This window comes from Conger conger, chromosome 13 (genome assembly GCF_963514075.1).
Source record: "Conger conger chromosome 13, fConCon1.1, whole genome shotgun sequence".
In the NCBI taxonomy this organism is placed as follows: domain Eukaryota; kingdom Metazoa; phylum Chordata; class Actinopteri; order Anguilliformes; family Congridae; genus Conger; species Conger conger.
This window is the reverse complement of record NC_083772.1, coordinates 20,756,106-20,780,478: the sequence shown is the minus strand read 5'-3', so window position 1 is coordinate 20,780,478 and position 24,373 is coordinate 20,756,106. Positions and strand designations below refer to the sequence as shown.

At 44.0% G+C, this 24,373-nt stretch overlaps 1 protein-coding gene across 2 annotated transcripts in view; it reads left to right on the top strand.

Annotated features, from left to right (window-relative positions):
• The window catches only part of LOC133108412 (1,4-alpha-glucan-branching enzyme-like), a 117,576-nt gene extending 100,311 nt beyond the window's left edge, over positions 1-17,265 (top strand). For both annotated transcript variants that reach the window (XM_061217923.1, XM_061217924.1), the window contains 2 exons: positions 4,939-5,056; positions 14,940-17,265. In XM_061217923.1, the coding sequence (XP_061073907.1) occupies positions 4,939-5,056; positions 14,940-15,002 (181 nt within the window). In that variant the 3' untranslated portion in view covers positions 15,003-17,265. The remainder of the gene's footprint in view (positions 1-4,938; positions 5,057-14,939) is intronic.
• Positions 17,266-24,373: the final 7,108 nt, after the last annotated feature.

Sequence of the window (24,373 nt, the reverse complement as noted above, 5' to 3'; positions counted from 1 at the left end):
CTGATCACGTATTGCTGGCTGGTGTTGAAGTTCTCTGCAAAGTAAATAACCAAATTGCTTACATAAATGTTATTTCTATATAAAGGAAGTGCCATAAATTTAGACTGTAAGACTTTCCCTGAAGGGTGTTTGTCGGTGCATGAATTAGAAGGTAAACTGTTTAAATTAATCTTCAATAATAACTTTAATCCTGCTCATGCTTGACAAATGTATCCAGATTTAGATGTTAAAGAGGAGAGTGCACGTTGTGAGCGAGTTGGGTGGAATTTCACAGCGAAAAAATGAAAAATAAATCTTACAAAAGTCCTCAAGCTAGCCAAGGTGATGACTTTAATCCTATAATTAGTGTGTGCTTGACAAATGTTACGGAGATTTAGGTGTTCTTTAAGGTGAGGGTACACCTTGGATTTTTTTGTCGGAGTGCAGTTTGTTACAGTTTGTTGGTCCTGGAGGCGGTGACGGCGGGGAGGAGGCTCGCCGGCCAATCGGTGTGAGCAGGAGGAGGCGGGGGGGAGCAGCCGTGGGGGAATCCGCTCGCTCCGTTAGAGACCCCCGCCAGCGCCCCCCGCCTCCGTCCTGTGAACCCCTGCGTTAATGCACACTCCATTTTACTCCAGGCTGCCGTTCTCATGTGATGAGAGCAACTGCTGAAGCCGCCAACTGCCAATTTGTCAGGGAGTCTGGGTTTGTGTGCCTCAAACAGGGGAGGGAGCAGCCACTCCACACACACACACACACACCTTCCGCAAAAAATTGATGACAAATAGCAGTGAGTTGACATTCCTCTAAATATTGTAGATAATGATTAAAAACTGAACAGGAGGTTTTTTGACTACACTTTTTGCTGCCCTCCAGTGGTAACACACTGTTACTGCAGGCAGAGGGTGATCCAGTGATTGAGTGAGGGATGGTTGCTACTCCATTGTCAGCCAAAAAACATATCCATTCACAATAAATGTCAGTGGGAAGACTCCCAATGCACAGACAGGAACATGGACTGGATCAACTTCCTCTACAGAGCGGCGCTTGGATTTAATCATGCATCTCAAACGCACGCAGTCTAAAAAGGACATTTTACACTTGCGGGGAGAGAAGGAGCGAGTGTTTGAGGATCTCCTGAATCGCCTTTGGGGAGACGGTTACTCCACCACTCCCTCAGCCCTGCTAATTAAGCGTTCGTTTGCCTGGTTCTCCCTCGCTCCCGTTAAGCAGCGCGATACCTGCCGCCTCCGTGTCTCTCTGGAGGGGGTGAAACGGGGTCAGTGGAAAGGCAGTTGAGTCTCGGGATAGAAACATCACACCAGCGCTTTCTCCCGCTCACCGGAGCATAAGAGCGCTCGCAATCTCCGTCTGAGAGATTGTCTAGTGTAACACGTCAGAAATACGAAGGCGCGCATAGCTATTTTTTATATAACGTGGCCTAAGAGGGTAAATAATCCCTCTTCACATGAAAAGCACCCAATTAAGAAACATGAGCAGCTTGTTAAAATTATATAATTGCAACAGGGGGTCCACACCTTAGACATTTTTTACTTTCATGAACAAAAAAATAAAAACAAGAATAAATAAAACAAAACAATAAAAAAAACTAATTCTTCTATTTGTTGATTCCCAGAAACCAAAAGCAGTTTTGTGACATTTTGTACGTGCACAAGAGCGTTCACTCAGCCACGCCAATGTGTGTGGCTATTCAGACCCCTTCACTTTCTGCACATATATTGTGTTGTAGATTTCATTTTAACTGGATAACTGGATTTTTGCCCATCTGGATTTTTGCCCATCAATCGACACTCAATAACCTATAATGACAAAGTGAAAACATGTTTTAAGATAAATTATAAAAAATGATAAAAAAATCTAAAACTGAAATCATTTACATATGTAGTCAGTACTTTGTAGAAGCCCAGTTGGCAGCATTTACAGCTTTGAGTCTTCTTGGGTAAGTCTCTACAAGCTTTGCACACCTGGATTCGGGCAGTTTATCCCATTCGTCCTGGTAGGGGTGTGAATACTTTCGGGTGTCGGGTGAACGTCGACCCACAGGGCTCTCTCTTAACGACACTGCGGTTTTGGCCACACTCCGCTCACCCCTCCCGTCCACCTGGAGCGCAAACACGACGCACTCCCTGCCACCCATCTCTGCCACCATCAATCTGCATTTATGAGCTGCGACAGACAGCCCCCTGTGGCTAGGATGGCCCCATCGCCCCAGAAACAACACGCTTCATTCTTAATGCCTTTTCATTATCAGCCTTTTTTCCCCACCCCTTCTTTCACTCTCCCGCCATCTGCAGACGCGCTTCAGAACGGTGGAGCGCCAAGCCGATTAGCTTTAATTAAGCGGGACAGTTAGCGCAGGGGAAACCGCCCTCCTCAGTCTTTCTGCGCCGTTCCCTGCTCAGCTGCCACTTTTGTTTGAAAAGACGAGGGAGAAAATTGCAGGGTTGCGCCACCTTAAGAGGGTTTCTGAAACACTTTGGCGAGCAAACCTTGAAATATGGCGTCTAGCGGTTCGTCTGGCCTCTGTGACGAAACTAGCTTCGCTTCCCCAGAGATAAGTGCAGGTGATGTGAGATTCATAAATATACTCCCATAGGGAATAAGAGGGGGGGGGGGTTCCCAACATGCAGAGGAAGGGGTTCCAGAGGAAATGGCGAGAGCGACTCACAGCACAGGAAGACAGGAAAACCATGAAGATAAATGGAGGGACGAACTGGATCTCTCGAGTTGAAACCAGGAATTTTAGTGCCTTAATTCTCAGAGAGACTCTGACTTTGATGCTGTTTATGGCTGTGCTTTTATCCGATCAGGACCCGTTTGGGAAGTGATCCCTGTGGGAGTAGCGTCATGTCCGAGCTGACCTCTCACTGAGAGCTTGGGTGTGTGTCTGTGTGTCTGTGTGCGTGTCTGTGTGCGTGTCTGTGTGCGTGTCTGTGTGCGTGTGCAGGCATTCTCTCCTGAGAGATTTCTTTTTAAATCAGCCTGTAGCGGCTAAGGTGCTTGACTGCGACCTGAAAGGTTTGTGGTTGAAGCCCCAAACAATAAGATCTGCACAGCTGTTGGGCTCTTGAGCAAGGCCCTTAAATGGTCAATGGTTGGCATTTATATATAGCGCCTTTATCCAAAGCGCTGTACAATCGATGCTTCTCATTCACCCATTCATACACACACTCACACACCAACAGCGATTGGCTGCCATGCAAGGCACCGACCAGCTCGTCTGGAGCAAATGGGGGTTAGGTGTCTTGCTCAGGGACACTTCGACACAGCCCGGGCGGGGGATCGAACCGGCAACCCTCCGACTGCCAGACGACCGCTCTTACTGCCTGAGCCATGTCGCCCCTTAAGTATTTGTTCATTGCTGTTCAGTTTTGTTTCAGTTCATTCAGCTCAGGGAAAACGCTGAAATCCAGATCATTTTACTCCACTTTCCTGAATGAAGGGAATAGGCCTGGACTTGACCCGGTCGGTCATAAAGAGGTGAATAGGCCTCTTTGTGCACATTCAGATTGGAGTGGCCTTTTCTATTTCAGCACATTGTGTTGTCATGGTTTCTGCCCGTAGGAGAGGTGTACCTGGTGTGCTATGTCTGGCATGTCTCTAAAAGGTAGAGACTCTCACTTTAATGCCATTGTTGCGCTGAAGCTGGCAGAAACCATTTTCTGGTTCTGGATGTCTCAGCGGTGTTCAAACTGCGGCTAAAAGCGGTCCGTTTCTGAGTGCCCCCCCCCTTCACACGGTTTGAGCGTTTTAAGAGCAGCCAGAAAAAATACATCCTTCTGTTGGCATCAGAGCTGCATCTGTATGTCAGTACACTTAAAGCAGCACCATGACACCTTGTGACTCTAAACTCAGTACGCTGTTGGGCAAAGTTTACTCTCCATCAATGACACGATTGGTCCAGAACGCAGACCCCGCTCAACAGAATGTACGCAGAAAAGTTAGTTACTTCACCCTTTGTGTGACAGAAATGTCATTAGACTTCCGCATTAGCAATACTATTGGGTCTCTTTCGGAAATTAACACTCACTTCATTATAAAAATACAAACTGGGTCGGTGAAAGGAGTCAGAATTGAGCGTTAGGGCCATCAGACTGAACGTAGCCCGAGATGACATTTCTTCAACGACAATGGGATAAAATACAGTGAGAAAAATAAAATAATAGGGAGCTCTATTTCAGCGCTGGTACCACTTGATTTCAGGGATATTGTTGTTCTCTGATTAGTTTCGGTGTAGGAATCCGTATAGTTTGGGGGAAGTTGAAGCAATTAAAACTTTTAGTTGACACTGCAGACTCACTGTATTTTTACCATTCCATTACCCCTGTCAGTAAATTGAATGCCAGTGTCTGTAGAAAGCAGCCATGCCTCTATAACTGCATGCTGAAGGTCAGTCAAGCCCACATCATGTACAGTAAGAAGCAGAAATAAGCAACATGTAATACACAATGCACAGGAGCTTACAACACACAGGCACATGTCCAGCACTGTGTCACATCAGTGGTGTGGGGGGATGGGGGGAATCAGAGGCTGCTGTAAAAGGACTTTCTTCCTCTATAAAACCCCATCACTCATTCTTTGTGCTGCTGTGGTCATTTGCTCCAGGAACTACAAGATGACACTACTCTCACTCTTTCACTCTCCTGCTGTCCATCTCTCTCTGACTCTAGTGCTCTCTGGTTTCAGATTTCCTTCTCTCTACCTCTTTCGCTCCTGCTCTCCCCATCTCTCTCTCTCTCTCTCTCTCTCTCTCGTGCTAGATGCCCATCTTTGCTGCAGTTCCCGTATCTCTCTCTGTGACATCCATCTTTCTCGTGGTGCTCCTTAACCCCTCTCCTTCTCTCTCTACCCCCTCTCTCTCTCTACCCCCCCCCCCCCCTTCTGTATGTGTGTGACATCCATCTTTCCTACAGTGCTCCTTAACCCTCTCTCTCTCAGATATAAGATCAAGCTGGACTCGGACGAGGGTCAGTACGGAGGTCACGGTAGACTGGACCACAACACAGAGTTCTTCACAGAAGCCGTCCCCTTCAACGGCCGATCCCACTCCATGATGGTGAGTCCCGCAAGAGCTGTGTGAAACAGTCTGGTGAGGGCCATGAAGAGGCACTTCTCCCCCTGGTCTGGACCAGTGTCCTTATATAATCGCTTAAAGTGTTTGAAAGTCTCGGGTGTCACTCAAGAAAATGAATATTGATCAATGCGACTCCAGATTGACCCTTGGGCTATAGTGGAGCCAGCTGTACTGAGTGTGAATTAGGAGCAGGCTTTTCCTGCCACAGCCCCCCCTCCTCCCCTTTCTCAGCAGGGACTGAGGAGGCTTTCTGGGTCTTTGGCATGGTTGGCCTTGGTGTCGGGGTGTGGGGAGGCATTACTGGAGCTAATGGGCTCACTCAGACCAGGCCAGTCACTTCTTTGGCCTGAAAGTCAGTCCCATCATTTAACTTTTTTTTTTGTCCCCTTTCCTCAAACTAAAGTATCACTAGAGGATCGAATCAGCTACAGCACCCCTAGTGACCCTGACCAGGAACAAGTGTGTTAGATAAGAAGGGTGGGTGGATGCTTTAACCTAAACTATAAAATGATTGACATGTCAGTTTTCCACCAAACCTGATTTAAATCACTGAGCGAGTGATTAGTTTGAAAATTCCTGTTTGTTCATTTATTTTATCCTTGTGTGCTGGCTTGGCTGCCTGCCTGCTTGAATGGAAGGAGTGATGGGTTTAATTAACTGTCTGCATCCATTATAAAGGAACTGGGCACCCTTTGAATCACTGTGCCATTCCAGATGGGTTTCTGCCCGGTCCAACTCTTTTTGTGTCTTGCACAGTCCTAGGGGACAGTTAAAGCTGCCCAAAAGCTTTTAACCATACTTGAAATTCCTCATTTCTTTTGAGTTTGTTTTCTTCAGGCTGGGAGAACAGATCTGGTGGTGTGTGTCATTGGTTTTTTTAACCCCTTGTATAGTACCCCCTTTTTTAACACCTAAGACCTACCCAAGAAAACGCATACTATTCTTGAACCCTTTTGACTACAGGCATAATTCTGGTGTCTTCTGAAAGGTAACCATTGGGAGTTTCAGAATTACTCCAAATATTACTGAAATAATAGATATTAATAAATAATAGAGTCACCCGAGGTTTAGGACACCTACTGAGAGCAATTACAGCAGAATGGGAGGGAACGGTTTCTCTCTCCGGGACTCAGGCCGTCTGAGAGCTGCGCTGCGGAGCCCAGACACACCGGAGCCGGCAGCGGGAAAGCCCACACAGAACATTCACCAACACCATCCTGAACAAAACACAGCTCAAGCTAGGTTGTGAAACAGCTGGAACCTGCTTCACCAGTTCAGCCCAGCTCCCAGCTCGACGTGGTTTAGCTGGTTGACCAGTTCAGACCAGCTCCCAGCTCGACATGGTTTGACTGGCTCAAGCTATGTTTTGACCAGCTACCAGCTCAGACAAGCTACTAGCTGGTTGGCCAGCTCGTAGCCAGCTAGACCAGCTTCATGACCAGCCTGAGCAGCTCAATGTTTGAGCTGGCATAGCTGGATTTTACAGCAGGGTAGTTGCATACGCTAGCGGAGGATCAGGTGCTGTTTAAGCCAGCAGCATTAAGCATGCCCTGAAAGCCAACTTTGTCTCGTCTTTTTCATCTGTGAGTTTGGGAAAGTTGCGTACCTTTATTAAAGTGTGATGAATCCGTGAGAAAGACCTGTGGGTTCCCAGCGCTGGGACTGCCAGGGGCCACGTGTACAGGAGCTCAGCCCGCTCAGAAGAGCTTGGGCAGGGGGAGAGACGGGCTTCACTTTCCACAACAAAGCTTCCCCATACCACTATTCTTTTTGTTCCTTTTATTTCACACATATCACTGCCAATATTGCATTACGGATACGAAAAAGAAAGAAAAAAAATAGAATATAGGGCAACACAAAATGGTGGCATGGATTGTAATGACACTGAGTGAGAACCTGAGTGCAGTTGGGATTGCGTGTCACTGTCTGCAGTTTCTGGTGCACTAAAACTCATTGATTGTACTCAGGGAATGCATTGCGTTAAATAAGGATATTTTATGGTTATGGGTGAAATCAAATTGTGGAATTTAGATTGAATTTACCACAGAGATAGGTAAGTTTTCCATTCTCTTGCTCCTCAAGGGTTAATTTTTATTTTCATATTTTGATGGTTTTCCATTCCGGTAACAATATTTCTACCCTGTACCACTCATAAATGAGTTTCAGAATGACATACTGTATATTCTGCATATGCTTTTATCCAGGCATACTGTAATTTCTCATGCACATCATTGGCCCTTTCTTCTTTTAAAAACTCTCATTGTCAATTCTCTTTGGAAGTCATGTTTTCACCCTGATTCACTCCAACACGTTTTATGTTGTCAGATGTGAAGTTTAGTTAACAAGTCTACCGTTAATCTCAGCAGCATTCTGAACGCGGGGGGGTGGGTTTGACACTCACTGAAACTGCGGAGATGATTTGCTGTAGATCCTCCTCCATTATCGTCATCAATCGTTTCTCACAGTTGAACTTGAAAACGAGATAAATGTTCCCCGGCAGGAGCCCAAAATGCCCCTGTTCTGAGAGCGAGGATGGGCGTGGGGGCAGCCTAGCGGAAGGTTGGTGGTTCAAGCCCCAGTGTGTCCACAGTAAGATCAGTGCAGCTGTTGGGCCCTTGACCAAGGCCCTTAACCCTGCATTGCTCCAGAGGGGCCCTGCTTATTCTAATCAACTGTAAGTCACTTTGAATAAAAAGCAACTGATTTGAACTGTAAAATAACTGCAATAGGTGTGTGTAGCCTTCACCCCTTCTTTCAGGACTGTTGCTTCAGAGTTTGTTTAAAGGCCTTTGCTTTCCGTTCATGAGTACATGAGCTCACTCGCCCGTCTGATTTGTTGCGGTGATAAACCCCGGTGTACACATAGCGGCCTGTCTCAGCAGATACTTTTAGAAGAGCCAATCTGGATGGATAAGGTGCTCTTAAATCTGATGAACTAGGACCATCGTCTGCCGTGCCATATAAAACAAAAAAAAACCAACATTGTCAGTCTGACAGCGACAATGATTGGCTGGGCTCAATTCTCGGATGTGAGGAGCACCGTCTGCCTAGACATGTCAGATAGAGCTTATTCACACGAGGGAGTACTGCGGGGGCACTGGTGGAGATATGGGGCAGAGGCTGGGATGCAGAAAGCAGAACCACACCCGTCTGTAGGATGGCCTGTAGCGCAATGGTTAAGGTACGTGACTGGGACCTGCAAGGTCGGCAGTTCGATCCCCAGTGTAGCCACAATAAGATCCGCACAGCCATTGGGCCCTTGAGCAAGGCTCTTAACCCTGCATTGCTCCAGATTGTCTCCTGCTTAGTCTAAAATCAACTGTAAGTCTGCCAAATGTCATTGATGTAATGTAATGTAATGTTCCAGCACACTCTGCTGATACAGGTATATCAGCTGTGCATCTCTGCATATCTACTGTGTCGTCAAGCAATGACAGAGTTGCTTGTTAACTTAAGCTTAAACCATACATTCTCATTAAATTTCTATTTCAGTTTCAGTTGCCTACTCCTACTGCAAACCATTTTAGTACTATGAATAGCCTTCTATTTACTGTATATATTTATATATATATATATATATATATATATATATATATATATATATATATATATGTTTTGTGCTGGTGATAACTACACATTATGTGCATGTAGGGTGCATCTCACTGTTTATGAACTATAGTCCAACACTAAAAAACTAAAAATAACCATGTGATCGCGTGGGACAGCTGTCAATCATCGTTAAATGGCAATGAACAAAGTGTATGACTGGAGAAGTGTGACATTATAATTGTATGAAAGAAGGCTTTAGTGCCCCCATGCTGTGGGATGTCTGAACTGCAAGTGAGGACACCGCTTCGGAAAAATGACCCTGAAAGAATGTATAGCTAGATATCATATAATATCATATAATGTCATACCGTGGGAATTTAATCCATCCCTTTACAGTGAAACTTCCTAAACAGGTCGTAATGCTCCATATTTGATATTTGCTTTAGTTTTGAGGCACAGAAAGAGTCTGGGTTTGTGGTTGTGTTCTGTGCATATCTAATTTCTGTGTTGCGTTGTTTACATTACATTACATTACATTACATGGCATTTAGCAGACGCTCTTATCCAGTTTAAATCTACTTTAAAAAACTTCTATTCAAGCAAAAACAACTTCCTGTGTGTTTGTGGGGGAGGGAGGGGGGGGTGTAGTAGACATTCAAAGTTTATTGCACTAAAGCAGGGAAATTCTCACGCGTGTGACATCATGCAAATGAGAGGCTGAATAAGGTTGAATAACGAGGAGCCTCAGATCTTTTGATGGGCTTTGAGTTGATCTCAGGGAGTTGCTGCCTTTGACAGTGTTCCAGCGAAAGAAAAAAGGAAGACAAGACCGGAAAACGCAAAAGAGATGCGCCGTGATCAAAGCATTCCTCATTTCGTTTTCGCTCTAAATGAACGAACATCTCCAATTCAATTGCGAGGAAACGGTCGTGAAACGAACACTGAAAATGGACGTGTTAACGCATCGCTTTAATTTCCCCCATATATTCGGATATGATTAAACCGCATCTGCGAGCAAGGATAATTGTGTGGACTTAATGATTCGGTATTTTAAAAAGACTAGTTTCCACTATTATGCCATAATGAATTTTAATTCCTACTCGTAACAATCAACGCATTAAATATATCATGAAGATGAGATGGCTTCGGGTCATTCTGGATACGTAAACTTATTTATACTGACGGTTAATATGTGTCTACCTTTCATTTTCCTTTCCGCTTGAATGTGTCCGCTCCGAACCTAATTGAGTGGATTAAGTCGTGTGCCTTGTATGTAGGTCTACTAGGGAAGAGAGAGACGGTTTAGATGTCGCGCGTCACTATCCTTATCCTTGCGCTTCCCAAAACAAAACATTGATGGCCAAAAGAAAACATACTGAAGCTCTTCACCGATAAAACTTTCAGGCAAAAGAAGCGAGGGCGACCGGGTCTTAAAAACAAGACGTGTAAAGGGAGGCGTCTAGCTCTGTGCCTGCGAGAGCATTTCTTTCCCCGTCGAAACACATGGTTGCATATTTTATGTTGTTCTCCAGTGAGTTGGAAGGGCAAGTCCAGTGGGGTTGTAACAATTATATGAAGAGATATAGGTGGATAAATGCCACTCAAGTGAAGAGTTTTGTTTTTTGTTTTTCTTTTAAACCTGTGTACTGTTAATTTTAGAGGGTTTTACCAAATTATCCACATCCTGCCTGCCCTTCCACTCTAAGCCCCGCAGTCTGTGTGTAAAAATATTGGATGGAGACATTGGCTTCAGCGTTTAGTTTATCTTATTTGCCAAATATATTTGTTTGTTTTGTTTTTTAAACCAAGAACGGTGATGAGAATGGAACGTCCCCATGCTTGTTATTCTGTTTCGGAGAGCGTGTCACAGGTACACCGTGTTCTGCCCCCGCTCGGTTCTGACCGCCGTCCTCCTGCGCTGATACACGGACAGCGGAGACAGATTCTCATCGTTCTTCGTGGTGTCTGCTCTCTGTCCTTGGTGCTTCCTAGCGCTGGTGTTTAACACGAGGCTTACACCGAGAGTTAGGAGTGTGTGCTTACCACAGGCAGGATTACATCCACGACCTTCAAGCCTTCAGGCCCTTATCCTCCTCCACGAAGGCTGTTTTTTTTTTCTTTCCTTTTTGGATCAGCGACAAATCCTGACAGGGACTTGACGAGCCTGCACAGGCCCTGCTGGGGCAGGGGGGACCCACTGCAAAAGGGCTTCATCCCACCCACAATAATCTCTGCTGTGTCACTGTCAGAATGTGTGCCCACCACCACGGGGTCAGTAGGCCCACATCATGTGACGTGCTGTGATTTGGACTGTTGGTTTTGTATGGGGTATGAAAATGGTGGTGAGAACCTGGATAGTACTGTGGCTAAAGTCACGTTCATGACTCTCGTATTTTCAAATGAGCAAAAGGACTATCCGCTCAAGTTGATGATGAAATTTGTGGTTTTCAGTAGACTTTTTTATTTATTTGGGAAGTCTTTTCATCTGTGAAGTTGATTCTCTGTCCTAATGTGAAAATACATAACTGCTTTGCTGTTCCAAGGCAAATTTGCCTAAATTGTTCTTGCATCAGTATTTAATGTTTTTAAAATTACAAGGACTTGTATGAGGGGAAAAATGAGACCCATTCCTCTGTCTTTGTTTGGACGGCAGAGCAGTCAGTCTCTCATGGTTAAACATGGTTTAGATCTGGGCTGGGCAAGGTGGGCCGTGTCTGTTTCTGGATTTCAGACCAACTTCTGCTCTTAATTATTTAATTAGCCCAATCATTTAGACGATCTGTCATTTTAGACACATTCCGTGATAACAGCAGCTGATAAATGTTCTTGTCTTGTAGAATTTTATTGTGGTCGAATTTACAAGTGAATTGGTGCTGATTGAGCCAGGGGAACTGGTGGCAGCAATGCATACACACCCAGTCTCTCAACCTGCCACCTAATCCTCCCCAAAAAGGTTCCCTCCCCCTCCCACGCCTGTGTGTGGTGAGCGTTCTGGCGCAAAATGGCTGCCGTCCAGGTGGGTGCTACACTTTGGTGGTGGTTGAGGCGAGTTTCCCCCTCGTCACTGTACAGCGCTTTAAGTCATTGGCTGGTGAAAAAAAGCACTTTATAAATGCTAGGTATTATAAATGCAAGGAACAGATTTGTTGTGTGGCCCAGGTGATGCTTCACTGCAGCTATGACGAGGATCTGAGGACCCCTGTGTATGCTGGCTTTTGTTCCAGCAACAGTTTCAATCACAGAATTGTAACACGCTGTTAATTTTCTTAATCCCTCACAACACAAAAAGAGTAATTATTTGAGGGATTATTTATCCTAAGCCACATTGTCAGAAATGGCTGTCCGTGCCATGCAGAATAAAAGCCCAGCATTGTCTTGCATTGCAAACAATTGCAAACAATATTGCAAACAGGTGAAAAATAATAATGACTACTGTGGACACATGGGTACAACTAAGCATTTGGTCGATTATGAAGAATACAAATTTATGAAAGCACTAAAAAATGTGTTCAGCGACCTTAATTGACCAGTTTGGCTGTAAAAATACCAAACACGGGTCCCCCCCTGCAGGGCTGAGTTTAAGAACCAGGGTTTTATTGCAGGGATATCAAACTCTGGTCCTCCAGGGCTGAGTTTAAGAACCACGGTTTTATTGCAGGGATATCAAACTCTGGTCCTCCAGGGCTGAGTTTAAGAACCACGGTTTTATTGCAGGGATCTCAAACCCCATTCTTTAGGGCTGCGGTCTCTGTCTGTTTTTTTGCCATTTCCTTTGAATTGGCAGCCATTTTGGGAAACAAGGTGTGCAGACTGGGGTCAATGAATCACAGCACGTCAATGACTTAAAACACCGAAGTGCAGTAACTCATGAAAAACGCAGCCGACACAGCGGCCCTCCAGGAATTCAGTTTGAGATCCCTGCTCTAGAGTCGCTCATAATTGAATTTTCGAGGCGGTTTGTCATCTGCTTCTTGGCACACAGTAGACGTCTCTCGCAGTAGATTATGTTCAGACACCATGACCGTGTAAGCTTTGCATTTGCTTACATTTACATAATTTTGTTCTTGCCAAATTGTTTTTGAACTGTCAGTGAAGCGGGGAAGAGCAGGCCGGAGGCGCAGGTCCCCCTGTCGCGGGAGTGAGGCTCACTGTCTGAGCATGTCGCGGTATGACCGAGCCCGCCACACTGCACCATGGGAGGGCTGGGTGGGGGTATGAACCTTCCCATTGGTGGCAGCTGTAGCCAATCACGGTGCACAGGGTGTTGCATACATGCAAGCGTGCATGCTAAATGTGTCAAACACCACATTTATAAAGTGTTTCCTCAATTGACATGCTGATACAATGCCCCCTGGAGCAATGTGGGGTTAAGGGCCTTGCTCAAGGGCCCCAACAGCTGCACTGATCTTATCGTGGCTACAGTAGGGCTTGAACCACCGGGTCCCAGTCACGATCGATCGCTAGCATTATATCCACGTCCCAGTAAGTCCCAGGCCAGACAGAGCACACGCACCCTGTTCTGTACAGTCCTGTGTGTGCTCTGCGTGTGCATGGGGCAGGGGGCTGTTCCCACACACCTGCAGGCTCCACTTCTGCCCAAGCACTTAACCTGAAATTGAACGTGTCAATTAGCAGCTGCAGAGATGGATCACCTCTTAAATAAATAAACTTATATAAATAAACAACTTAAGTTTCCCTGGATCAAGGCATGTGGCAGGGACATGAATAAACCCAGTGTTTACGTGACTGCATCAAAGCAGTGCTGATATCTTGATTGGATGAGTTAGGGAGATGATTGATTTTTTTATTTGTGGGTTTCAGCAGTATGAAATGTTCTTAATGATGGTATTGGAGATCTGGTAGCATTAGGAAGACTGCAGTGTCAAATTCACATCTCCTGCGAGACGCCATTGTCCTGTACGTGTAATTGGTGCAATTTGTTTAGTTTAGCTTGAATTAAATGTACTAAATTTTGACCCCACTATTTAGGTTTTCTGGAACAGTGCTCACAAGCAGTTTTCAGATTTGTGAACAGGAGACAACTACTTTTACTGCAGGTGCTAAGACTAAACGCTTGTGTTGGGTGTGTTTTTTATCATTCTAAGGACGAAATAAATACACCAGTGTGGCTTTTATTTGTTTTTGTACACGATACACAATGTGAAAATGAGCTCCATGACTCAAGGTTTGTGGTGTGGGATTTCTCCAGTTTGCAGAAGCAGCAAGTTTTCTCCCCAATTTGTTGGGGCCTTTTGTATTTCTTTTTAAGCAGGTTTTTCTCCTCAAATGAGTCCATAAAAACATTTTGATTTCAGACCACAGCACCCAGGGGTAGGAATTATGGGAAAGCAATCAATCCTCCAGTCCACTAGTAATGGCCTGCTTGGCTGGAAAGAGGCCTACCTTTAATTCTTATTTACTCATTATCAGCTCTCCGGCTGAAACAAATGGCCATTCTCAGTTCTCAAGAGGAGAGAGAAGACAGCTCCTGTTCATTTATTTAGCGCCTGCTTTCCAGTTTCGCGTCGTGCGTCTCTGGGCGAGATTAAAATGCTACGGGGAAGCAGGGCGGCGGGCGCTCTCTTCAGCCCGTCAGGGGAGAGACTGCGTGACGCTCTGTAGTGTCAGTCAGACTGGAGCACAGTACGGCCCCAACAGTTTGCCGTTTCTCAAAACCAACGCGATCTCTCCGACTGCAGCATCATTAGGGGCAGGCAGGTACATGTGCTCACAGTGACACCTAGTGGCTAGTGCCATGTCTGCAGCCAGAAAGCAGCAGAGAGGTTCCTGTTCACAGAACGTCCTCTAGTGTGGGGATCTCAGACAGAGGGCTCATTCTAATCCCATATTTTTCTCCTCTTTTTCCTTTTCTTGACCCTAGCTCCAGAGGGTAGGAAAAGATGAAAGACGGGGGAAATTGAGAACATGATTTAGGCAAATGGAATGTCCTTGCTCCTTCAAGCGTCAGCTCAAAGCCACGTCAGTGACAGATGTGTGGCAGATGGGGAGAGGTGGATCAGGTCAATCATGTATACGTCAGGCTTTCCTAAAAAAGGATGCCCTGATGTTTTTGGAGTTTCTAACTATCTCCTAGAAGGAACATTTAAGGGGTTGGATTGTCCTTAAAAATGGGCTGATCAATTTCTGGTTCAGGAGCAAGGGAAGGAAAAGAGTGGAGGAAAATAAGCGATGGGAACGAGCCCAGTGTCTGCCTGCTGGCTGGGGCGCTTCTGCCCGTCTGTTTAGGCCTTGATGCGTGGCCACACAGAGTTCATTAACACGCAGCTGTTTCTCCCTCTCTCTCTGTCTCCCTCAGGTGTACCTTCCATGCAGGACGGCACTTGTCCTGGCCAACGAGGAGATCGACTACTGCTACTGAAGTCAGCCCTGTGTGTGAAAGTGTGCTCCAGCGCTGAGCAGCCAGTTTAAGTGTCAGCTTCTCGTGTTCTCATATCCCCCTGCGCAGTCCGCCTGCAGCCACCGAGCTCTACTGCACACACACACACACACACACCCGACACACACACACACACACCCGACTCACACACACACACGCACGCACTCACACCCGACACACACACACACACACGCACACACCCAACACACACACACGCGCGCACTCACACCCGACACACAAACACACACACACCCGACACGCACACACACACACACACACACGCACGCACTCACACCCGACACACACACACACACACACACGCACGCACGCACTCACACCCGACACACACACACACGCACACACCCAACACACACACACACGCGCGCGCACTCACACCCGACACACACACACACGCACACACACCCGACACGCACGCGCACACACACACGCACACCCGACATACACCTCAGCCAGGAGATTTGCTCCTCCAAACATCAAGCTCTTCTGTAGCAATTATCTTTTTCACCCGACACACACACACGCACACCTCAGCCAGGAGATCGGCTCCTCCAAACACCTGTCTGGAAATATTTCTGTCATGCGACACCCCCCCTCACCCATACTCTTAAAGCAATTTCACCTCTGAGATATAAAATATATATATACACATATTCCTCCAACACACCCACCTTCAGAAACCACATTTTTTTCCCTTCCACAGATTTTAATGGAGAGCATACCGTGATGCAGTGATGTCACATCGTTATGGTTACAGTAGCTTCGTCAGAACAGTAGGATCTCTCCCCCGTCACTGTGGGCACATTGTCCAGCCAGTCTTGATGTTTAAAAAAACAGAAAACAGTATTTTCTTCAACGACAAAAAAAAGACTTGATTTTGAAAGATAACGCGCATTTGATTGGTGTGGCATTCACTTTAATTTTTAAAACATGCACTTTCAAATATTTTATATTTCTATTTATACATTCATGTTTGATGTGGTAACCTAGCATAGAAATTGTTTGTCAGAGTATTTAATTTTTTTGAAGAATAGGATGATGGATATTATGAGGTGAAGCATTGCACTAGGATGTGGAGAGAAGATTTGGGGAGCGTAGGGATTTAGGAGTGGGATCTCTCCTGCGATAAGAAGCTTAATGGCGCCGCTAACCTTACAGTGCGTGTCATTTACTGTAAAGATTCACATTTTCAGTTTGGGTGTGTATAATTCCATGGTGATAATACTGGGATTTAATGTTATTTATTCACAATGAGTAGTAATATATGTTGATTTGTTTTGACATTGTAAGTAGGTCCCTGTGTACAAACTGAAAATGTGTGTATGTGCTCAGTAAATTTGTAGTTCCCTGATTATTACGATGTGGCCAACCAGAAGCCATCAAAGAGTTTAGGGGGCGTATTCAGGCTCCCTGAGCCTATGACCTGTCAATCTGGACATTCTGCTCTCAGAAGTGGACCAATCAAATCTACTAATGAGGTCAGAAGGCTGACGACAGGGCCCTGAGAGACCAATCATCTGTCCAAGGCTGTCAGGTAGCCACCCCCCCATTGAAACCTTTCTCCCCATCTTCATAAAATCACCAAAGTTATCCATTTCATATCGCAAATATCTCATCCGTTCATCACCCCAGAAAATAATCAAGTGTATAAGCAACTGCTTTACTTATTCATCTACCATCAGGCTAGAGGCTGTGAATCGTACAAACACTGAACAAAACCTAAATAAATCCAATTATGCTTTTCCTCTATACATTTTGAGGATTTTCTCTGTCAACCACTAAGTTTACCTCTTTTTGTACATTTCCTGTACTTTTGAGATGATTTGCGGCTAGTTCCAGATTCGTTACATTTGAAAAGCTCTCTGAGTGTACCACCATTCAGAAATGGCAGGAATGCTGCTGTACAGATCTTACTTCTGCAGTTTTGGCACGTAAAGAGGAGGCAGGTGAATCAGGCCGTGGGTCTTCCAGCGCGTGAGATTGTTCCTCAGTACTGTAAATGATTGAGTGAGACTGTGGTAAAACAGGCCTACTGTAGCCTATACACTGTATTCATGTTCTTTTTTTATGTTCTTTTTTTAAAATTCTTTCTATTTTCCCTCCCTGAAATCGTCACTTGTAGCAAAGGCTGTGTACACAATTGCATTCATTTGATCCCGAGTGTAAGTTCAGCCCATCTGAACCGTGATTGCTGTTGAAAACCAGAATAAAAAGCCTCTGACTGCTGTCTCAACTCTTATTTATTCCAAAACCCGTCCAGTAAGGTCTAAACTTCACTCACACGATGTGATTTTCACTTCAGGTTCCCTACAGTTTGTGGGTGCCCAGTTAGCATGGGGTGGAGGTGCTAGTCAGCGATGAGTCATGGTCATCCCAGCCAATGAAATTCCTCTCTTCTCATCTCACTGAGCGACGCCTGTCCCCACACTGGATCGAGACCTTAACAGGATGAGCCACCCAGCAGCGCTAATACAACTAGAATTTAGCATGTCTTTATTAGCAGAATGTATATACAGAACGTCCATCTTAGAGAACCTTTTTCTGGAGCGTAGCACGTTACCTTTGGACATCTCCTGCCGGTGTTCTGACTCCCCCTCTCATTCCACTCAGGAGGTGATTGTTGATTTCAGAGTTTCTTTGGAATCCTGGTATAGCCACAATAACATCCGCACAGCCCTTAACTCTGCATTGCTCCAGGGGAGGATTGGCTTAGTCTAATCAACTGTACGTCGCTCTGGATAAGAGCGTCTGCCAAATGCCATTAATGTAATGTAATGTAAAACACTTGGAGAAAACGGTAAGTGCCATTTAGAGCTAGCCTGGGGGGTTTCCGAGGGAGTTTACAGAAGCATGAACTATGGCTGTAATGCATTAATCCCGCTGATTAATCCACTAATACTTTACATTGTTGGCTTGGCTTCTACAAATATTGATCGAATGACCATTTTTTTATTTGAACTGCCTAATAAAAGGGGACTTAAGTTGGGGTGGTTGTGTCCCTTGCTAGGTACTGTAGGGCAACGGTTCTGAAACCCCCGCAGTGATAATCCCTCAGGGTAAATCTCTCAGCCTGAATCATCAAATATTCTTAAAATAGACTTATTTTTGTTGAAATTGTTTCTTTAAATGAATTTGACACATGTGCGAGTGTATTTAAATGGTAGTTCCAGGCCCCAGTGAGCAGATGATTATTGCTGAATGCTTGTGTCTGGTGCTCGTTTACATGACCACTTTAAAGGAACGGGGGAACATGGAAGAGACGCATCACATTAAAGGCAATTAGCAGACATTCTTATGCGGAGAGATTTGCAGTTTTACCAGCCCATTTCCTGAGCTGTTATGCAGGTAAAGCTGCAGTAGATCCATATTAGCGTTTCATTCTCCTGCTCTGTCCAACCTCCGGGGGGGTTGGCTGCACTGGAAATCATTACATTACATTACATTGATGGCATTTGGCAGACGCTCTTATCCAGAGCGACGTACAGTTGATTAGACTAAGCAGGAGACGATTCTCGCCTGGGGCAATGCAGGGTTAAGGGCCTTGCTCGAGGGCCCAACGGCTGTGCGAGTCTTATTGTGGCTACACCAGGGATCAAACCACCGACCTTGTGGGTCCCAGTCATGTACCTCAACCACTACAGTACAGGCCAGAAGTCAATATCACCACTCAACACACTTATCTCAGGTCTGCTTCATTTTCACCAGTGTACGTTTCTTTTCATAATTCAGAAACGTCCCATCTTGCAGCTTTTGCCATGTAAGATTGAACAGACCGCTTTAATCACACTGCTCTGTTTGATTGGTTCTACATACCACCGGAGAATATGGCGGCTTTTCATTTTCATCTTAAGTATTAATTATGAAATAATAGGGTTGTGTCCAGAACAAGGTCCTGAATATTTAATTTAATTTTCTGAAACATTTGAACATTTATTTATAGTGCCTTTTAAACAGATATAAGCGGACACTCAGGAGGAAGGGGGGCTAAAGTTTTTAATTTTGCTTCTCATCCATTCCCATTTTCACTGCAGTTCCTAAATTAAATTGAGAAAGCAGAAGAATAGGTTACCTTGGCTAGTCCATTACCCCTTCTGTTTACTACCCTGCAGGAGACTGGACACAACATAATTGGTCGGTTACTCCACCCTCCAGATAGGAAAGGTCTCAGTTGAATCCATTTTTGACATCATTACTAAAATGATGGATTATACCATATAGATGAAACTTCTTGATAAATTGAATACAAATGTATCCAATCTAAAACTAAACATTTAAAAAAATGTTGGACTGGCTTCTCTCGTCTGTCCATTATTCCAAACTGTACAACTGCAGTATTTACCCTGGTGTAGAATACAGCTATGACCAGCTTGAAATTGTACTCTACTGCAAAGATTTCCAAATGTACTAGACCAGCATTTTAAAGGAGTTAGCCACAAAGAGGGTGAAATTGAATTTGGAAAAGGAATCAGTAAATTCTCTAGCATTTATTTCTAGAATCAAATGAAATAACTGAAACCAAACACTGTTGCCTATGCAAACTGGTGGCCATTTTGTTTCTGCACTGAATTCTGAGTATGTAGACATTGTAGGTTTGCTTCTAGCCTGGCAGCGTTTTGTTATGGTTAGGGAAACAGGCTTGCAGTTCCAGGGTTGTGTGTTTGAGTCCCAGGTGGGGCACTACCTTTTACCCTTGAGCAAGGTACTCCACGTGAACCACTGCAGAAAACTATAAATGAATTACATGATTACATCAGCTAAAAAGCAGCTTTAGACATTTAAACATGTCTGTCATGATAATAATAAATCTTTATATTGCACTTTCCAAACAGAAGTGCTTCACATAAACATGCTTAAAAGCAAGATGCATTGCTAACAAGTGGGCTAATTAAGACTTCCACGGTCTGTCTTGAATGCATGATTGTGTACATGATTTGCACAATTCAAATCAATTTTACCTTTTGCGAGTGTGTTTGTTATTTTTGCGGTATAGTTGCTAAGCAGCGACGGCACACTTTCTGGTGAATACCGCCATCTGGTGGTGGACAAGTTGAATAGCTCCCGCCTAACCTTTTATTTCCACTGACGTTGTTCCCACAGTAGTATTTGTATTTGTATTGCAGTAAACTGTGATAATAATATTTACTTTAATGCTCGATATCCTTTTCCTTACACAAACGCACCCATTCCATTAATCACTATGTCAGTGGACACTGAACACGAAGCTAGCTTTGTTTGTCTTGCTCAAGTGACACCGCAAAATGTCAGGCCGAGGAACGTGCCACTTTAACCACCTCTCTACACAATTCTACCTTCACATTCAGTGCAATGCATTGTCAGAGCAGTGATTTCTATATTGCTTGGTATAGAAATTAAAGTATTTTAATGGAAAATTAGATAGATCCTGACATACTGGTTGATCATTACATTGCATTAATGGCATTTGGCAGATGCTCTTATCCAGAACGACCTACAGTTGATTAGAATCCTCCCATAAACTCAAATTTCAGGGTAAAAACTGATGTCATTATATTCCCCATAAAACAATGGGAAGCTTATATTTAAATAGCATTTATATAGAGGTTCTCATATAAATGCAAAGCTCACACTATCAGTCCGTAACCGTATCTGAACCTAATCAGGCTTTTAAGAGTCTGGAGCATTGCCAGAGGCTTATCAGTCGAATAAGTGAAGTAAGAGTTTATTTACTGTTCTTGTGTATCTGGTCTCTTGGATCAAAAGTGTCTGCTAAATGACTAAAATGTAAATATTCCTCCTACCCTGCTATACTCTTTGCTTGCGTGCGTACAGATCTCACTCCTATAGTGGCCCAACACCTCTCAATTTGCCCTTTTTTATTTCTGGTTCTTCATGTTTTGCTTGATCAAAGTTCTTGGTGCAGTATAAACTAAAAATGTGCACTTCTGTAGAGAGTTTGTGGCAAAGACAACTGTAAATATTATTTTAGAGGAATACCTGTGGGAAACAAAGCTGAAGTGGCATCAGGAAAACAGCAAATTTCTGTAACTCCGAGGCACACACAGGTCAATGCCAACTCATACAGGAGTTTATAATATCTGTTCCCTTTGGCAGAGGCTGGCATTCATTATCATTGCAAATACACTGGAAAATAAAATGTATGAAAACTGCCTAAAAAGGCACAAATGCTTGATCGCTGGGGCAGTACCCTATAGGTACAGGTAAATTGTACCCCTTAGCCAGCAAAATATATAATTAAAACAAGGGGTTGGTAGGTCTAGTTTTAATTAAGGGTGTAATGACACGTCGATTCATGAATGCATTGTGATGCAAATGTCACGATACAACTGCATCTATGTCACATTGAATGGGTTTGTGTCGCGATGCAGGGGTGTGCGAACACGTTGTGAATTGGGGGGTGCTGTCGTGGGAGGTACATTTTTACACATGCGTGTTGAGGATTGGGGTTTGCTCACAGCATTTGGATAGACCTATATCATATACAGGGTGCGACTTGTTAAAAAACAGAGGGAGAGAGGGGACATTTAAAAAAGTTTGTCTGAAAATGCATTTAAAAAAACTTTGTCTATATTGTTATATTATATAATTTAAGCATTATCCAGAGCAAGGTACAATAAAGTGCATAGGCTACCCATAACAAGGGACAAGTCTAAAATGGCATACACTGTGATGGTGAAACCCCACTTTCCGCATGCCATTCATGGCAGACACCCCACCCCCGCATTTCTACACCTCACTTTGCCTTTGAAGCACGTCGCTGATTTACGGGAGAGTTCTGCCCACTCGCAGGTACCCGGGAGCAGCTGCGGGGTTCCGGGAGAGGTGGGATGACTGAGTCTATGTGATTAAAAACTATGAAGTCAAAACAAGAGGGAAATGTGACACAGAAACACAGGTATTTTGGGGAGAGAAAATAAAACTTTCTAAGACCTTTCAGAACATTCAAAACATTTCCTGTTGTTAGCCTACATTTGATCACATTTTTATTCAAAATGGTGACATAATGACTGAATGGGAAAGGAACTAATAAGTGATGGAAGACTAATAAGTTGATGACTGATCAATTCTCCTCATAATTAAGTCCCCAAACACCTGTCTGACAGATCAGAAACACTCTTCTGGAGGCAGGCATGAATGAGTCAGAGACTATGGTGCACAGAAGACTTCATGAACAGAACTACAGTGGCTACGCTGCAAGATGCAAGACCACTAGTTAGCCGCAAAAACAGGACGGCCAAGTTACAGTTTGCTAAGTACATAAGAGCATGTAGAGTTCTAGAAAAAGGCATTGTGGGTAGATGAGACCAGGTTTACTTAGAGTGACGGCAAGGTGTGAAGTCTAAAATGCCAAATAACCAAAATGCTATTCATTCTGGTGTTACTTCACAGGTGCCCAGTGGGTGGAGTACGAGGTCATTGGCACAATTGGGAGCAGCTGTGGCCAGAAGTTAAAATGTGCCTGTCTCCAGTCTGAGAGAGAGTGCTCCCTCTCCACATACCTTGGTTCTTTTTGGGGTTGCATCATACAACATTGCTTCACCATACTTTCCACACAGCCACTAATGCACACTCTACTTATGCAACTGACTTTCACACAACACCTTTGTCCTGTTTCTTTTGCTAACTGGTTATTTAAAATACATTTAACCTTTTTTTAAAAATACATCAGTATGCATCTCCCTTTTAAACAATTAATATGAAAGTTAAAGTGCAGACTGTCACCTTTCATTTGAGGGTATTTACAGCCATGTCGGGTAATCAATGTCGGAATGATATCTTCTTTTATACAGTCCCTCCATTTTAGGCAACCAAAAGTAATTGGACAGTTGGCTTCTCCACTGTTTCCGATTAGTCCTGTCAGGCAGCAGGAATGAGGAACCAATCACAACCCAGAAATAAACTGAACACGTGTCTTTATTCACTGAATGACAGGTCAGGCAGGCAATGGTCAAACATGGGCAGACTGGTACGATAGAGGCAAACAAGTTCATAGTCATAGTTACAAGCAAAGGTCCAATCACGGGCAAACAGGTATAACAAGGGTGATCCAAAACTTGGCCAAAGTCACAGGCGAGGGTCCAAACACAATAAGGCCATCCGAACAGCCGAAAGTACAAAATATGATCCGAGAATTGTACGTTGAAAGTCCAGTCAAAAGCCGGTAACAGAAAATCAGTCCAAGAACAGAATGGTAATCCAAAAAGTGGAGGTCAGGGTACACAGAACAGGTCAATAGATGAAACAGCCTGGCAGGAAACCACGAGAGAGAATGGTTGACACACATTACAATCAGCAAAGACTAAGGTTAAATACACAGAGTGATTTAACAGAAATGACAAACAGGTGTGAGTGAGGGGAACAGACAACGAGACACGGGTGAACTGAATGACACAATGAATGAAGACTACAAAAAGTTAAACAGGATGAGAGGCACAAAACACGGGAAAACAAAAAATGCTAAACAGGGCGAATGCAGAGCATGACAAGTCCAGTGTATTCAATAGCTGCATAGTGCAGGTATATGAAAGCTTTCTTTATTACAGGCTTTTGATTGCCTTTGGAGTCTGTTGTCATCATGAGGACCAGAGTTGTGCTCAAGACAGTCAAGGAAACCATTATGAGGCAGAGAAATAAGAAAAAGCAGTCAGAGACATACACCAATAAATAAATTGATGATGGAACATCAAGGGCAAGTGTTAAAATAGTTTAATTAAGAAATAAGTAACTGTAGGTAACTAGTAAGCACATGTAGGAGGCAGAAACACTAGGGGTTTTCAAGACCAAGGTGCAATATACTATTTAGGTTTTAGCTATGTAACTAAGCAGAACACTTAGTGGTAGGAAAAGGTGAACATTGCTAAGCTGAATAGCCTGTTCTCCCCATTATGTTGTGTCGTTTTTTGCATGCTCTGGTTGACATGGAATTTATTTCTGTGTGGAACAAGTCAGACAGCAAGTGGTGAAAATTCCTTTTTATATCTAATTTATTTTTTAATTTAATGGTTAATAGTGAAAATACAAGACCTGAAAAACATGCAACAAAGCGACGATAGGGGCAGTGATATTTTTGTATTGGCTCTGTACTCCACAATCTTTGAATTGTAATAGTACACATGTGCTTAACATGTAGATATTTACCATTTTGGTTTCACCTTAGAGAATTAAAGCACTTTTTATAAATGGAGGGAGCTCCATAACCTTTGCAAAATAATTTATGTAATAGACAGATTTCTAATCAAACAATTATGCAAGATCTATTTCTGGGATAGCCTAGTGTGTTCCCACATTTGGACTGAAATAATGTGTTCTTTATTTGTATTTTATTCGTGTAAAGCCAT